Here is a 17,500-nt window from a genome sequence, read left to right as displayed (position 1 = left end):
AGACCCCCTGGTCTGCGGCCCTGAGTCTGAAGTTCTGAACTCAGGTCTCTTTTGTGTTTTATTGTATTATATAATATGATGGCACATATATAGGGCTAAAAGGGCGTGTAATAGGTAGGCTCATTTTACTACTTTTAATCCGAATGAACAAAAATTACTACCCCTTATGAGTATACGCTTTCAATCTCCGCGGCTTCCCAGCCGTGTGATTTATTAACTTTTTTTTTCTTGCTAGGTCTGAGAAGAAATTATTTTTTTAAATGAGGAGTCTGTTACTCAGACTCTTGCATATATATTTTTTATATAAACAATACATCGTAGTTTTTGTATCACTATATCCACAGCCTCTATGCATACTATTTACTTAATAAATATTGGTTCGCCTTTGAAACTACATATTTACTCTTGAATATCGTGAAAAACTATACTTCCATTAATAAAAGCGGCCCTAAATAAAACTTTAAAAACTACTAAATTGCCATTGATATATTTACTTCTTTTGTACTTTATAAAATCCAAAAAGCATAGCATCCAACCCCCCTCCCCCCCTCAAAAAGACTACATACTATACATCTATTCTTAATTCGCCTTTATGCAAAATGACAATCCTGTCAATTTTGTTCAATTTAGGAGGATATGCCAATTTTTAATAAAAAAATTATGTTTTGTTTTGCTTTTTAAAAGACAAGCATTTTTTTTTAGTAAAACAAATTTTTTAAAGAATGCTATGAAAATTTTATTAAATTAAATCCCTAAAACTCTATTTATGTAGGCACATATTTACTCTCTCTTGTGTGAAAATTAATACCAATGCTTTGTGAAGTTTTCTAGAATTTAGGTTTCCAAGCATGATGGAAATATTTGCATGCGCGTGAGAAACTGATGAACATAATTACTCGAATATTTTATACAAAATAATTACAGTCAAACAGTCATACATACGTACAAAATTTAAAAATATACTGCGTGGAATCCGTGAGCTCAGTCCTCAATGCCCCCATGCCCAGGGCCCCAGGCCGCGGGCCTCAGGGCTCAGAGTCTTATGACAAGGCTCAGAGCCTCAGAGGCTCTCAAGTCTCAGAAAATCCAACAAATTCAATATGAGAATTCACGTCATCAATATTGTGGAAAAATAAAATGTGCGATATCTGTGCGGTGGCTGGTGGCTGGTGACTGGTGCCACATCAGCATAAAAGTATTTATATATACATACAGTGAAGTACGGGTACAGTAGACAGTAATCAGTAATCAGTAATCCGTAATCAGAATACTCTTACGCAGTTATTCGCAGTATACCAAATGCAGTACGCATAGTGTGGCTTCGTACATTCGCGTGACAGTTTCAGAGAAGACTTCATTGCTGTTTCGCTACATAGTTCACTGTATAGTTTGAGTTTGTATATCTGTACGGAAATTGGAAAGAAGTCATCGTTGACGTGTAGTGGCAATTGTTCGCGGATTAAATGCCTTGCTGTGGATAAGTTCATCCACCAAAATCATACTACCGGTTTAGTGATTTAAAGTTAGTAAGCAACTAGAAGCCACCTCAGACATATACATGAAATATACTTAAGCACTACTATCTCAAAATAGCACATCAACAATCAGTATTATAAGATAACAGGTGTGCGTAGTCATCTCTTACCTCGAAGATAAAAACATACACCACAGCTGGTTGACTAAATAGCACCCAGAGTACATGTTCGGTTTAGTACTGCGAAACGTCTTAGATTCAGTATTTGCCTTCTCCCCGTTGGAAGTGGGCAACATGCCATCTGCATCTGACGCTCCTCCTGAGTCTCGTAAGTCGATCTAATCTTTGTGAGTGTAGAGTGGTTTACAAGAATACGTGATTATGATTCATATATGTATGTTTATATATATTTGTGTGTGTGTATATACATACATATATATATATATATATGTGTGTGTGTGTGTGTGTGTCGTGTATGTGTGTGTGTGTGTGTTGCGTTGTATGTGTGTGTGTGTGTGTTTTGTGTTTGTATGTGTGTGTGTGTGTATGTATGCATCTCCATCTGTATTTATTTGTGATACGTATGTATGTACGGGTATATATGTATGTATGTATGTATATACATTTAAATTTAAAAATATATCCATATATATATATACATATATATATATATATATATATATATAAACTGTATTTGTGGATGTATGCATATAGGTATGTATGTACAATGTATGCATGTATATGTGTATGTACGTATGTACATTTATATGCATGTGTGTGTGTCTCTCTCTATGTGTGTGTGTTATGTGTGTGTGTATGTGTTTATGTGTACATGTGTGTTTATATATGTATATATATATATGCGTGTGTGTGTGTGTGTATGTGTATAAGTGTGTATGCATGATTGTACGATTGTATATATATATGTTATTTTTTTAATTTTACATGTATGTCTATATATTGTTATTATTGTTATTACTATTAGAATCATTATATATATATATATATATGAATGGGTGTGTGTGTGTGTGTATCTATGTGTATCTATGTATGTGTGTGTGTGTGTGTATTGTGTGTGTATATATATTTATATATATGTATATATATATATATATCATATATATATGTATGTGTGTATATGTGTGTGTATACATGTAATATATATATATATATATATATATATAGGTGTACGCTACAATCGATTTTCATCCATTCATAGTATATGTTCGTCTCGTCCTATGAATCTGAATCACATGAAGAGGATAGTCTTCAGTCGGTAACGGTTGTTGCCAATTGGTTGCGTCCAGATGCCAGCGGCTAGTCGAGTGGCCGACCACTACCACTACACAGTAACTGTGTGACTGTTCGATAGTCTAAATTGAAGCATATTGAACAAACCATCCTGTTATATGTATTGCACGTGTCCCATTTGCGTCTTATCCGCCCGCGATAATGTGGTCCTGTGTGTCCAATACAACCAAACAGAACAAAGGATCGATATATTGACAGTCGAGTTTGGTAGTCATGTGATATCTATCCAGATTAATATGTTGTAAGTTTAAACGTGGTATTCATCTCATGTCCATCCACCCCAGATAAAATGCTCGTGTCCAGACGCCAATGGCTGGTGGAAGGAGCGGCGACGGGTGAGTGGCCGTGTGGTCGCAGTGGCCATACAGCTGTGTGCGACGATGGGGGCGAGAACATGTTTGTCTTCGGTGGTTACTACGACAGGTGAGTGGTTTCTTCGGAGGTTACTGAGTCAGATGTGTCGGTATCGAGTATGAGTGGGTGTGCTGGACAAGGAGGGCTGTGGCGATTCATACGGAAGATGTGTAGGTAGAGAACGAGGTTGGCTCGGATGGTTCCAGTAACAAGTTTTATGGTCCTACTTGGAGTTGCGAGCATATGTATTAGGGACGTATGTTGTGTACATCTACGTATACGATATATGTATTGGGTACGTCGTGTACGATATATGTATTAGGGACGTCGTGCACGATATATGTATTAGGGACGTATCTTGTATACGTCTACGTCTACGATATATGTATTAGGTACGTCGTGCACGATATATGTATTAGGTACGTATGTTGTATATATCTACATATACGATTTATGTATGCTACTTCTTTAACCGTTGGTGGCAGTGCACACAAGCACAAATCCCGCATTCATGCACAGAAACATGAATAGACATGCGTACAGGTAGACACTCTTACACCCGAGATACTCTTACACCCGCACACAGGTCCCTATATGAAGAGTTTGTACCGTCTGCTCTGATGAACACGCTAAAGAGTGCGTACGGAAAGCTCTCGTTAAATTTCGTGCATCCTTCCTGATACGTTAATGTACTCAATTCGTCTATAGCACACTCACTCGCAGATGTAGACATGCCCAGCTACACTCATACCTACTTACGCACACGTGCACGCGCATGCACACTTGCGCTGTGCGCACGCCATGTACAGGCCATACCTCTCTGGCATAGACATGGACTTACTTTTAGTGCACCGGGAAGACACGTACATTTACACACATACCTACTTACACACGGTACACATTTGTATGCACGTACTCGCATGGAAAGACACATAAAGTCCCACCCACACCTACTCACATACACGCACACACTTGCAGACACACACTCGCAGGTGCACATATAGTCCCACCCACACCTACTTACATACACGCACACACTTGCATGCACACAGGCGCTGTGTGAACGACATGTACCGTCTGCACATCCCTACCATGACGTGGACATGCCTAGAGTGCCGGGGAGACGTCCCCAAAGGCGTTGCATCGCACACGGCTGTGATGGATGGCTCGTACATGTTTGTGTTTGGAGGTTCCGGCTTTCCATTCGGGCACAATAATCGTCGAGGGCTGTTTCTGCTCAACATACAGACCTTGGTGTGGAGTCAGGTGTGTAGTTACAGATACGGAGAAATAGTTTAGTATTTATGTATTGTAGGCTTTATTCGCGGCAGCCCAATTCACTGCGACTGTTTGTGTTGGACTCGCACCCATCACCCATCGGTGAGAATTCACGTGTAGCTGTAGTCAAATGCATTGAGTTCATCCTATATATTATACACATGCATGCTCTGAGGTCTGCCAACAGGTGTAGAGTATTTGCAGATCCGAGTTACACATGTATCTATTGTGTGCCTATGCACATAACATTGACTTTGAACCTCCACCGGAAGTGCGTATGAGCGACGGCTGTATTTCGGTGTTGCTTTGTGTATGCTTGTGGAGGGATCGGGGTTAGGAGAACGATGAATGATGAGTGTTGCATTCATACTATTCTTTATCAGCAACTTAAATTGTTCTATAAAGTGTGAGTGCTCTCGTCAGTTGATCTTATTATCGTTGTGCGTTGATTAGTTTGGTGTGTGACATACTTGTACCTACAAACACTTTGCTAGGCTGTTCAGAAGGACTCGTTCGTATTTCAATACGTAAGAATGATTGTATACAAATACATTCCAGAGTGTACACTTCTGTACGTACAGGCTACTCACCATATACACATATATATGTGTGTGTGTGTGTGTGTGTGTGTGTGTATGTGATATATCTATACGTATGTAAATGTATATCTATACGTATATATATATATATACACTTGATATATTAATATTTATACATATTCATGTATATATATACCTCATACACAGCTACACTACACGGGAAAGGTCCCAGCAGCCCGATACGGCCATTCCATGTCGCTGAGTGAGTGCAAACGATACCTTTACATCTACGGCGGGACCTCTGGACATGTGTTCTTTGACGACTGCTGGCGTTACTGTCTACGCACACGTGAAATGATTGAGATGGAGACCCATGTGTTGCCTATGCCCAGAGCATCCATACAGGCCCATCAGTCTCTGTTATCCCAACCGCTGCGGCGACGAACAGAGCCTCAAATAATCGTATGTTTGTGGTATTGGATTATATGGTTCTATTCCTATTGTGCGTGTGTGTGTCTTTCTGTGTCGGCTCACGTCTGTCACAAGTGTATGGTTTTCTAAAGCGTTTCCAGTACCATATATTTATACCCTGCAATTTTCAATTGCGTGCATCTCTTTTTGTATGGCGTCTATATTGAATTTGACAATGTGTATATGTGTATGTATATGGATGTATATGTATATGTATATGTAAATGAATCTTACTTTTATACTCCATGTATATGTATATGTCCGTAAATTTGAATTTTTATTTGTTCTTATTTGTATAGCCCATGTATCTGCATACATATATGTATATGTATATGTAATATGTATTTGCATAAGTATCTGTATATGTATATATTCTCGGCATCTCCTTTTGTATCACATCTTGCATACTGCTTCTCCACTCGCCACCTTCTGCTCGTTCTATCATCATTCATTGCGCTACCTCGCCACGCCCACAGCCGACTCAACGCGTCACTCCCAGAGCGAGTACTGTGCGAGCATTGAATCCTGACCAACCTCCGCCGACATACAAGGTATTGTTAATTGTTAAATGTCGATGTTCAAAATATGTATACAAAGATAAATAAGTGTGCCTATAATGATAACTATACTGAATTCCATGTGCACATGTTACGCATATAGTATATTTATACCGGAGTGGTGCTGCATTTGCATGGCAACCTACTGAGTATTTACACGCTATGTTGTGTTGTGTACGTTTCGTGGATGCATTAGTATATGTATGTATATATATATATATATATATATATATATATATATATACTGGTTCTACAGCCGAACCTCGTGTATACAGGCATCCGCGAGTGTGTACTATGTAACAAGCTCTCGATCTAGTACTTGTTGAACTTGTTGATCATTGATACTAACTTATGGAAAGTTAAGACTCAGTAGACTGTCGAAAAACAGTACACGGAACGGATGTATCTATTTTATTTGCCCTGACGCGTCCGTGTATCTTGTTGGGCTTTTGAGTATATTTCTCGCTCCAGGTTGTGCGCCATGTATGTCAGTTTACCCTACGCTAATATGGCTAATATATATGATGGCGGTCTCATATAGCCTCAGTATGATTGTTTACGCACGGTGCAATCCGCTATGTTCTTCACTCGTATATATATATATATTTATATATATATGTGTGTGTATGTATGTATGTATGTATGTGTGTGTGTGTGTATGTATGTATGTATGTATGTACGTATTTGTGTATGTGTATATATATATATATATATATATAGAAGTCACATATACGTGTCTCCTTTTCCCAGTCCTCTAAACCTGCCCATCTCCACACCTACCACAGCACGTGTGCGTCGTGTATGGTAACAAACTCTACGTGTTAGGAGGCGGTTCACCAGACTGCCAAACAGAAACACAACTGTTAGTGTACGCCCTCGACTTCAACACCAACACATGGTCTCTGGTGCCTGCCTTGGGAGAGAGTGATGTGGAGGACTGGGACACCGAGAGCGAGGGCGAGTCAGAACGTGATACAGTACCCAATAGCATGGTATGCTGCATACCTATATAAATATATGTGTGTGTGTGTATGTATGTGTATGTGTAAATCTATATCTATATATATGTGTGTGTGTGTAGGTGTTATATATATCTATATATATATGTGTGTGTGTAGGTGTTATATATATATATATATATTACTCCCAATCCCCAAGTTGTCTTTTTAGATCTTTCCTACGCACGTGTATCACCACATCCCGTGCTTGGTTGGTCACTAATCTGAGTGCTATCACACAGACCACCCACACTATATCTATATGTATGTGTATATTTATATATATATATATCGCCTCCCTCGACACGCTAACATACAAACATATCCTTCTTTCTCGCGAGTGTAGCAGCATATGCGGTTTGTTGGTGCCACCATACTCGGAGTCGATCCACAAAACACCGATCAAATCAACCTACCCAGTGTAGAGCGGCTGCGACGTCTGCTCCCAGGACTGCTCAGATGGGGTCTAGCGTATATGAGAGCAAATGAGACACAGGTGTGTGGATAAGTGTGTCTTCATATGTGGATGGTCTGTGTGTCTCTGTCTGTGTACTGGATAATCTCGTACAACACAGTCGGATGAAATATGCCAGGCCAAAACGAATGTCTCATGTCGATACTTCCTGCCAAGCCTGGAATGTTTGTTTTTGTTTTTTGTTTTTTTTGGTGGCACATGTTTCTCTTCCGATGTATTTTGTATTTTAACACTATTTTGTTTTGTGCTCATTCTATTTATAGATACAGGCCGTGTTGGATGGCGCCGAGCTGCAGTTGCGCCCCAACGGATCCATCGTCCTACTACAACAACAAGGCGACGAATGGGTTGAGAACACAGCACTAGGAGCCCTGCTAGTGCCAGAGACACACATAAACGCACATGCACATGCACACACACGCACACACACACACACACACACTGCTGTCGCTGCCAGCGCACATTTGAATACGAGCACAGAGTTACATGCAGACACGCCTCACTCGAGTGGCGATACAAGCAGCCCCAGGGGAATTACACACAGCTCTGATGGAGACACGGATATGCATGAGCTAGCAAGCACATACAATAGTACGAGAGATATGGATATGGGCACATCCGGCCATCCCGCTTTAACGGCGGAGCGAGCAACGGGACGGCAACCACACGCGGACGCACCAGGCACAGCGAACGGACAGGAATCAACCGCACAACAGATAGACCAACAGCGAGTCAGAGGTACAGAGAGTATGAGACCCGAATTAACCACACAACAAATACAGCAGCAACGGCTTAGAGGGTTGGCGTTTATTGATCGCTTGGTATCTATGAATGCCCAGGCGCAGCAGGACCCGTACAGACGAACTAATCCGATGTCACCAATGCCTCCACGGGCGCCAGAAGCGCGAGGAGGGGTAGCACAAGACCACGGACAAGAACACGTACAGTACAACGCTGCATCAAGTGCAGACGACGGTGAACACACACAACCCGATACACACACACCTAGCCATGCACACATACAGGCAGACAACTACGCCCAACAGGAGACAAGCATACAACAAAGGGGGGAAGCCAACTTGCAGGACCCCGACAGCGATATGTTCTTAACCACCGACGACAGTGCAGAAGGCCTTGGCGTGTCTTCGGATTCGCTTTTGGACTCGGACGGTGAGTCAGACCCAGATATCGACACAGCCACAGACACGGACGGCGAAGACGATAGGAACGGCGCGGATATGGACGCAGGGGGGCATGTCCATGACAGCTGGACGGGCAGCGTGCGCGTGATTGAGACTAGGCCGGAGGGGGAGGTCAGCTCGTTGTACCCGTCCGCAAGACGGTCGCACACATGCTGTGTGCACAAGAACAAGGTGGGGCGTGGTAACAGGCTTGTTTATATAATTATATATATATGTGTGTGTGTGTGTGTGTGTGTGTATGTATATGTATACATGTGTGTGTGTGTGTAGAAGTTGGTTTAAGATAGTTTATGATGGTCTATGTACCTGTATGGGATGTCGAGTGGGCGTGTACTGCATCTGTGCAAGTGTGTGTGTATGTATGTCTATTTGGCCAGTTTTCCGCTCTCTGTTACCCGGCTGATCTGGTAGGGCTGTATCCTATCTAGGTTCATTGTGCCCTGTACTACGCCGATACAATTGAGTGGGTAAACAAAACAGTCACCACTAGTGGCTATTTCACCGACCATATGAGAGTCCGCGATGTTCCAACAATTACTTATATGTGGCGCACGTTCGCCCACAATATAGTTTATATGCCTCATCGACTAGCAACCAGCCCACGTAGGTATATACATCTATCTATGCGACATGCATATATGTGAAACATGCTTCCATAGTTATCAAGCATACAGAATAATCATCCACGAGAGATCTAAGCGCTCTCCCAGCCTCTTATGTCCTGCACCAATTCTGTTCAAATCAATTCTGTTCACATACCCCGAATCTCTAGCATGGGGAAGTACAGCTATCTGCCATAACACGAGTTGGCATCTGAATGCTCGCTGGTCTTTGATATTCATATTGTTTGGTTCTTTGCCGATGACTAATGTGTGCACTCCCCGTCCCCACACGCACAGATATATATATGTGGTGGCACGAATGGTAAAGACTCGTACACTGATATGTGGGCCTTGAATATGGACACTTTGAAGTGGGAAAAGGTGAAGGCGAAAGGCCTGCTCCCGATATTCTTCCACACCCATGTCATTACCTCGGCTGGTCAAGTATTACTGGTAAGCGCTTATATTCTATTTGGTTGTAGATACGTTTGTCTGCGGAAGTACCCTAGTGCTAGTATCACAGACCAGTTATGATTTTGCTTCGGGTCTTTCTATGCACTTTGGCTTAACGGAAGTTTGGTGCTTGCTGGCATGTGCCGAACATCTACGATAGAGGCGCGTCCTTTCGTTTGCATATTTATTTCAAGATACACATACAGTTTCAAATGTGTGCATTTGAAACGCCTTTTAAGTGGATACATTCAGCCTCATTCTTCGAAGCATGCGACTACCATGTTATAGCTAGTCGTTGTTGTTGTTGGTATGAACTGATCATCAAACGCACCTTGCTGGCGAAGACGTGTGTACCACAGACGTGTTGCTTCAAGTATGTCACGAGTGTCGTGAGTGCTATGAGTGTCATGAGTGTCGTGAGTGGATGCGCTTTGTGTAGTGGTGTGCTGACCTTTTTACGTTATATTCCTTTTGTCTTGCAGTATGGAGGCCGCCAGAGTGCACGTGATGAGACCCGCGTAGCCACCGTTTCCCATATATGGGTCGACGTGCCTTCACTGAAAGCCCTTGCAACCATGGCAACCAGCGCCTGCAGTAGCAAGGCTGCCTAAGTTGTCTATTCTGGATATAATTTGTTTAAACGTATATAGTCTGAGATCGAATTCGACATCTCAGAAAGTTACCACATGACTATTGAGTAGCCACCAATAGATCGGCATATAATGCGGGTTTGGCTGAGTATCAATAGATCGGCATATAATGCGGGTTTGGCTGAGTATCATAACTCAGTCAAAGAGACCCGCAGCGGCGTAAACCTGTACGCAGATATTATTCATCCGACACCTACCGCTTGAATGAAGCCGTCCCTCTTCCGTTCCAGAGCGGATGACTTGAAATTCTAAGCCCTGTTCCTTGAGCGGAGGCCTAACCATATTTGTTAACCAATAGATATAAGCAATATATATTTAACGAGGACGTTATTCACTATTGATGAAACGCACACGCTCAGTTCTAAATATAGCTACACACGCTCAGTGTAATAAACCTAGCAAATGATAGTCTGACGAGGATGCTATGTACTGTTGATGAAACGACTCGTTCTGTTATAAACGTAGCTGCTGCACACGCTCAGTGTAATAAACCTAGAAAATGATAGTCTGACGAAGATGATATTTACTATTATTGAAACGCACTCGTTCTGTTATAAACGTAGCAATTGATGAACTTCACGGGGATGATTTTTAGTATTGACGAACCGCACACGTTCTATTACAAACGTAGCAAGTAGTATTGTTTGAAAGTGTCCGAAATCAAAAGCCCTAAGTACGAACGCTTGTAGAAACTGCTTTTAAAACACTGCATAGTTGCTCAAACCCTTCGCGAAGTGATGTTTTATTTGTCTAAAGCTTCTGTCGCGAGCCATACAATGACAACTTACAAATCAAATAGGACACAACCATCTGCACACAGCTATGACTGAGACCACACCTCACGCTCCACAATGGCGAACCAATCATTCTTCCAGAGCAGCAGTGACGTCATTGTCCAACTTGGGTACCCCCTCTGTGGCGCAGAACATTGCTGTGCACGCAGCCTCAGCACCATCGCCACACGTGCAGGTGTTGCAACCATCGAAGTACTTACTGCACCCTTCGGCACAGAAGTCTGGAGCGTCCAAGCATTTAGCCTCCTCGTTTGTCTCGCAGAACATCTGAGTGCATGTTTGAGAACCATCTTCATTGCGAGTGCACGTGTTACAACCGTCGAAGAAGCTGTTGCAACCGTCCTCACAAGCTTTCGGTGCACATTCGCAAATCTCACAATTGTGGTCTTGAACCCTAGGGGCACTCCATGTGGCATGTTACCTCATCACATTTGTGTTTCTCACATTTACAGATGTCGCAATCATACTCGTCTTTCTTGTATCCATCCTCGCATAACATGTTGCACACAACCTCATCACATTTGTGCTCCTCGCATTCACAAATCTCGCAGTCGTACTCGTCCCTCTTGAATCCAGACTCGTAGTTCATCTTGCACTCCTTATCTTCACACACGTATTCCTCACATTCGCAAATGTCACAGTCATGCTCGTCTTTCTTGAATCCGTCCTCGCTAAACATGGTGCACATAACCTCATCACACTTGTGCTCCTCACATTCGCAAATGCCACAGTCATGGTCATCCTTCTTGAATCCGTCCTCGCAGAACATGGTGCACACAACCTCATCACACTTGTGCTCCTCGCATTCGCAAATCTCGCAGTCGTACTCGTCCCTCTTGAATCCAGACTCGCAGTTCATCTTGCACTCCTTATCGTCACACACGTGTTCCTCACATTCGCAGATGTCACAGTCATGCTCGTCTTTCTTGAATCTGTCCTCGCAGAACATGGTGCACACAACCTCATCACACTTGTGTTCCTCACATTCGCAGATGTCGCAGTCATGCTTGTCCTTTTTGAATCCGTCTTCACAGTACATGGTGCACAAAAATTCATCACACTTGTGTTCTTCTGGGTCTACACACTCACAGATGTCGCAGACAGACTCGTCCTGTTTAAAACTTCTTCGCAGTGCATCATGCACATGACATCAGAGCACTCGTACGCATCGCTTGATTGAGGTTTAACTGCCACGTCTCCGATAGTGAAATCGAAACCTGTGGGTAGTGCCATGGCGGTCATGGTGGTGGAAGCCACTATGACAACGGCGAAATCTAACGACTTCATAGCTATCGTATAGTACTTTTGTTGTGTATTTTATTGAGTTTTGAAATTTGATGTTATGACAAGCCTGTCAGATCTCCTTTTATATACTGTCCGATCTATACACCATATTACTTGTCAGCACTATTCGAAAGAAGACCCATCCACATGATGTTCTCACACATACGCGGATAGAAAGAAATGAAATCATCAGTAATATGGAAATAAGGCGAATTCCGAACCTGTCCTGAATATAGGAGGGGGGTGGGGGGGGATGCCCATGAGGGGAACATTGGTGGAGTGTGGACAGCAAAGGAAAGCTCACGTCTGACTCCTGACTCTTCACAGTTCACACTTTGACTTCTGACTTCACAGTTCACTGAGCAGTGAGTTCAGTGTTCAGTTGTTCACTGTTCGTCTGTTCACCACTTCACAAGTTCACCCGGCTGAAATTTCAATAGCTTTGACAAGATCTTTTTCTGCTCTTTTTCTTCTGCAGAAAAATGTTTGAAAAAATTAAAGTGTGAATCGTGAACTGTGAACTGTGAAGATTCAAGACTGAAGTCTGAAGTGTAACTGTAAATATTTACATAGTAAATATTTGTTTTTAAAAACAAATACTACTGTAAATAGAGTGTATGTAGACTGTAGAGAGTAGTCACTGTAGACTGTAAAGACTTGAAAGTTGAAACTATTTTTTGTTTCAAACAAAAGAGGGTTTGAGAGATAAGAATCAGAGAGACGAACGGCCGAACAAACGCCGAACTGTAACAAGGGAGAGCAAGTCTTCGATCGAGGCCCGCAGCCTGCATGACGAGAACCTGAGGGCCTGAGGGCTGGGGCTATGTATCATATGTATGTACATACTGCCGCAAATATCTTTGGCTGTTTTGATTTTTTGTTTTACAGTTTTCTAAAAATGTGAACAGAGTATTATTTTTGTGCGCACTTTGTGCACTTTGTGTTTTTTTTGTTTTTTTTTTTTGTTTGACACCACGGCCCACACGGCAGCTTAACTTTTATTTTTTTGAAAACATATTAAATATTTTCATACCAATATGTACCATAATTAAATAAATACCTAAATTTGGAAGCAATGAGTCCTAGTCCGCACAACTCGCTTATTAGTTATTTGCTTTTTTTTTCAAAATACTTAGCAGACAATTGATTTTCGTCTTTCCATTCACTCCGACACTGGAGTTCGAACAAAAATGAAAAATCTACCTTCAGGCCCCAGCAGGTCCAGGGCCAGCTCCAGTCTCCTATAAAGTACAGAGTTCAGAGTCAACTCACTTAGGAGTATGAGGATTAGAGTAGTACTGTCTTGGTTTTTAGCCCAAGGTTTTACTTTTTCTCTCCCAGTCCAAGCCCCAAGGCCGTGTTTACCATGTATACTCTTTGCCATGGACCTGTAAAAAATTATTCTGATAAGAGTAATCTAGAGTACTCTAGAATAGAATGCATCTTGATAATTCTTGAAGCTAAAATTGAAGAAGTATAGTAGTATACTATGGTACATACTTATGATACATATTCCATAACCAGAAGGTTTGGTTACTTTGGTACATAGTGCCAGAGATATTTCAAATTTCAAATTAGGCGATCAAAGAAAAAGTTTTGTCGGAGATGAGATCTCTGCCCATTGCTCCATTTTGTGAGCGCGTACGCCCAAATGCGGAATGTCAGTCAGCTGCAATAGATCGATTTTGTTCGCTGCATGGTATTGAGCTTCTGTGGTATTGAACTTCCTATTCGACCATAGTCAGGTATCTCTGATACGTATAGCCACGATGTGCTAGACAACGTAGTTCATTAACTGGATAGCGGATAATAGGACCACGAAATTGAGGGGGATTTGTCTTTTTTGAGGTTGGTTGCTAGGCGGGGGTGTTTTCCGGTCGCAGGTAATACAGGCATACTTGAGAATAATCTCATGTAGATGGGACACTAGTGTTGGCAGCTCAAATATGGCGCTTAGACGAGAAGGGTCAATGCAGTAGTACACACTTGGACCATACACAGTTGTGGACTGGATGTATGTCTTATAAATAAGTAGCTTGGTGTACGGGTGGAGCAAATCACCAGTGCTAACCCCGAATGAAAACGCAGCGTGCATGGCCGACAGCGATTATAGGAGCCGGTCGAAAGCGATTCTACCTTTGTGCATTGGGAGTCCGAGATGTTAATATGTTGAAAGAATAGAAATAGGTCCCAAGGTCTGAGTCCGGAGGACGGTCGGTGTGACATTCAGGGTATCCACACTTACTTCGATTGAACCCCAGGTTAAATGTATACTCCCACCTATAGCAGGCATATGGCTTTGGACGGAGAATCGTAGTATACATGGTGTAGGCATATGTCGTCGGCCAAAATAAGATATGCATTTCTGTAGATGGACTCTAAATCCTAGTTAAAGGATCAATGTACACACCCCTGTGTTGGATAAATACCAGGAATTGGGTGTTTTGGTAGAGTAATTTTGCACTATGATTTTCATATATAGATAAACGTTCCCCCTCTGTACAGAGGTAGACGTTATTATTTGATCCTTTCAATTTTAATTGCATAATCTAATGTCTGAGACATGTGCCAATGCAAAACCCTATTCGGCACAAACTAAGTTTACAGATTTTAATATTGTAAACTAAAATAACCTAAACCAAAATAACACTAATACCCCGATCTGGAAGTATTCAAAATTGCCTGTCTTATCGGTCGTACGATACTTAATAATATGGCGGAACTCAACTCCGCCTTCTGCCCACAAGGTATTGTCAAGTGGTGGGTTTGTACTACAATGTACCGGAGGTGTTCAACACGAACTAGCTTGCCTTTGAATTCTGATGGTGCGGATTCGTCTTTGTGGGTTAGCCAACTTGTAGCGTTGCCCGATTCTGGTCTTGGTATCATACGAACCAAAGAGATGACGCATTGCCTTCCGAGGGCACCATCAAAATTGACCAAGTCCTCGGCATGTAGACGTTTGAAAGTCTTTGTTAGCTTTCCCGTAAAACTCTTGGTAATAAGGTAATGTGTTGGTAAGATGTTATCCTTCATCTCGTCTAATTGTTCCGCCCATGTATCGTTAGTCAATGGTTGTGATTCCGTTATCACATCAATAAAGTCGGCAAATGGTACATTTCTGTGTCTGAAGTACACGCTAAAGAGTGCACTCTTATACCTGCGGGAGATACGGAGGTTTTGATAGAGCATCGTGGATAGAAAGCGTTTATCCCATTGAAGTGGTGCTGCCTCAAAGCATTGCCGTATTGATCTTGTAATATTCTTATGATGACGCTCAGCTGCCCCCAAATTCTTGTTGTGAGCGATATGGGGATGCGATACCTTGTGTAGTATGCCCATTTTCTGCACCAGAGTGTGCACTATTTTGTTTGTAAACCATGGTCCTATGCTGGTTTGTAGTCGTCGTGGGAAACTTTTGGTTCACCAAAAAATCTCTAACAACGTCTGTACCGTGGTCTCCTTTGTCCTGTCCGGTGTTACTCGCAAAATCGAATAACCAGTGCCAATGTCCAACACATGGAGGATGTACTTGTCCTACCTCCACGATTTGATCGACATGTAGAAATACGGCCTCCGGAAGTGTGGTTACAACCTCACTAAACGTGATGGCAAGTGGAATGGTAAACACGACTCTGTTAAGTGTGCACCAGGCAAGCCAAACTTTGGACACTATATGAAAGAGTGTACTACTTGCAAGGGTACTAACGGTTGGCACAAAGATGATTGCAAGGACATACCGGACGTCTAAGTTAAGCACTGACAGTTCCATATGTGTGCACTAGAGCAAGATTATGAGAAGAAGTTCAATAATATCCATACCAAAGGAGATGAACGTATATTTCAAACTGGAGAAAAGTTATAGCACTTTTTGATCCAGGAGCTGAAGTCCTGCTATCTCACGCCGAGTAGCCTACGCTACGGATATGGCTATCCATAACAAAACAACTAATTTATTCTTGGGAAATGGCAAAGTTGCCACTGTAATAGCCGGGCCTCCACATTAGACTTTATGTTATAAACGTACTCTTAAGCAGTACGTAAATTATAAACGTACTCTTAATAGTACGAAGATAATAGTACGAAGAACTTAAGTTTCCTAAATGGTTTTTAACGGTTTTATTAATTAATACCTTTTCCACTTTACATATCAGATATTTGGACGAGGCCATTAAAAGGCTCCAGTAAAATATCAAACTTAAGAGTTGGTCTAGTTGTATTAATAGAACTATATTTACTTTCCAACTTTATTTATATCGGAATACTTCGGTAGCGAGATGGCTCAACCGAATATAGGTTTCTATGGACTATTAACGTTATCTAGTTGATCCTCCGATCAGCCAACCAGATGTGCCAGTCTGATGAAGGCTAAGTCGGTAATTCATGATAAGTGGCAAGTTATTGGTTAAGACAATAACTAAGGACATCAAGAGTATTTTTCCTTTTTTTTTTCTTAAAGATAGGATTTTATGAGTCTCTCAGATTCGCCCCAATGAAACATACCATAGTTCTTAATAGAGTGACAACGAAACACTAAATAAAATCCCTTCGGCGGAAACAGTACTGAGAGGATTAGATATAGGCAATGTCTCAGCCTCACAATCCCTCAGAGTATTGAAGTTTTCACGAGGCATACCTAACTTTACTAAAAGTCTCATTTCGTTTATTCACTTTGATATTTTCACTATTCTTAGAATTTACCTACGCGTTTATTTACTCTAAGGCGTTAATATCGCCTTAATAGACCGAATCTTACACATTTTAAAGTTAGCAAAGGTATTAATTACTTAGACTACCTAAGCGTCAAGGTAGATTAACTACCACAAAATTATTCTTGTCCAAGCTAGTCCTTAAGAGACCAGCTAGCAGTCATAAGTTAAGATTATGACCAAGAAAGACAATACTCTTTCTAAGAAGCGTAGAGCTGAAAAGAAGAAGATGGAGAGAGAAATCGCTGCCGCTGCTGATGCGTTTAACCGCACTGTAGCCGAAGCACTTGCCTCCGACAATAATAGTCACCAGGACAATGCTTCAGATAAGGATGTAGCCACTCCGATT

The 17,500-nt window shown here is 41.8% G+C and overlaps 2 protein-coding genes across 2 annotated transcripts; one reads left to right on the top strand and one right to left on the bottom strand.

The window, feature by feature from the left end:
• The first annotated feature begins 1,407 nt into the window (after positions 1–1,407).
• Positions 1,408–10,553, top strand: SARC_03564 (hypothetical protein). The gene is made up of 10 exons (XM_014302630.1): positions 1,408–1,802; positions 3,070–3,208; positions 4,192–4,405; positions 5,164–5,418; positions 5,904–5,978; positions 6,770–6,976; positions 7,329–7,478; positions 7,721–8,830; positions 9,559–9,714; positions 10,197–10,553. The coding sequence occupies exons 1-10, from the start codon at positions 1,700–1,702 to the stop codon at positions 10,323–10,325; spliced, it is 2,538 nt and encodes an 845-aa protein (XP_014158105.1). The 5' UTR covers positions 1,408–1,699; the 3' UTR covers positions 10,326–10,553.
• Positions 10,554–11,227: 674 nt separating this feature from the next.
• SARC_03563 (hypothetical protein) lies at positions 11,228–12,530 on the bottom strand (the record flags this gene model as incomplete). The annotated part of the gene is made up of 3 exons (XM_014302629.1): positions 12,308–12,530; positions 11,580–12,269; positions 11,228–11,425 (listed from the first exon to the last, which is right to left on the bottom strand). Exons 1-3 carry the CDS (start codon positions 12,443–12,445, stop codon positions 11,228–11,230), a joined length of 1,026 nt encoding a protein of 341 aa, XP_014158104.1. The 5' UTR covers positions 12,446–12,530.
• Between the last annotated feature and the right edge of the window lie 4,970 nt (positions 12,531–17,500).

This window comes from Sphaeroforma arctica (assembly GCF_001186125.1).
Source record: "Sphaeroforma arctica JP610 unplaced genomic scaffold supercont1.184, whole genome shotgun sequence".
In the NCBI taxonomy this organism is placed as follows: Eukaryota; class Ichthyosporea; order Ichthyophonida; genus Sphaeroforma; species Sphaeroforma arctica.
This window is presented reverse-complemented; position numbering and strand designations above follow the sequence as displayed.

Bases quoted from the DNA above. Each gene is read 5' to 3' on its own strand.
- SARC_03564 (XM_014302630.1), top strand. From the start codon at position 1,700: ATGTTCGGTTTAGTACTGCGAAACGTCTTAGATTCAGTATTTGCCTTC. The intron at 5,419-5,903 runs GTATGTTTGTGG...CCACGCCCACAG, and splicing joins GAACAGAGCCTCAAATAATC to CCGACTCAACGCGTCACTCC. The intron at 7,479-7,720 runs GTGTGTGGATAA...TTCTATTTATAG, and splicing joins TGAGAGCAAATGAGACACAG to ATACAGGCCGTGTTGGATGG.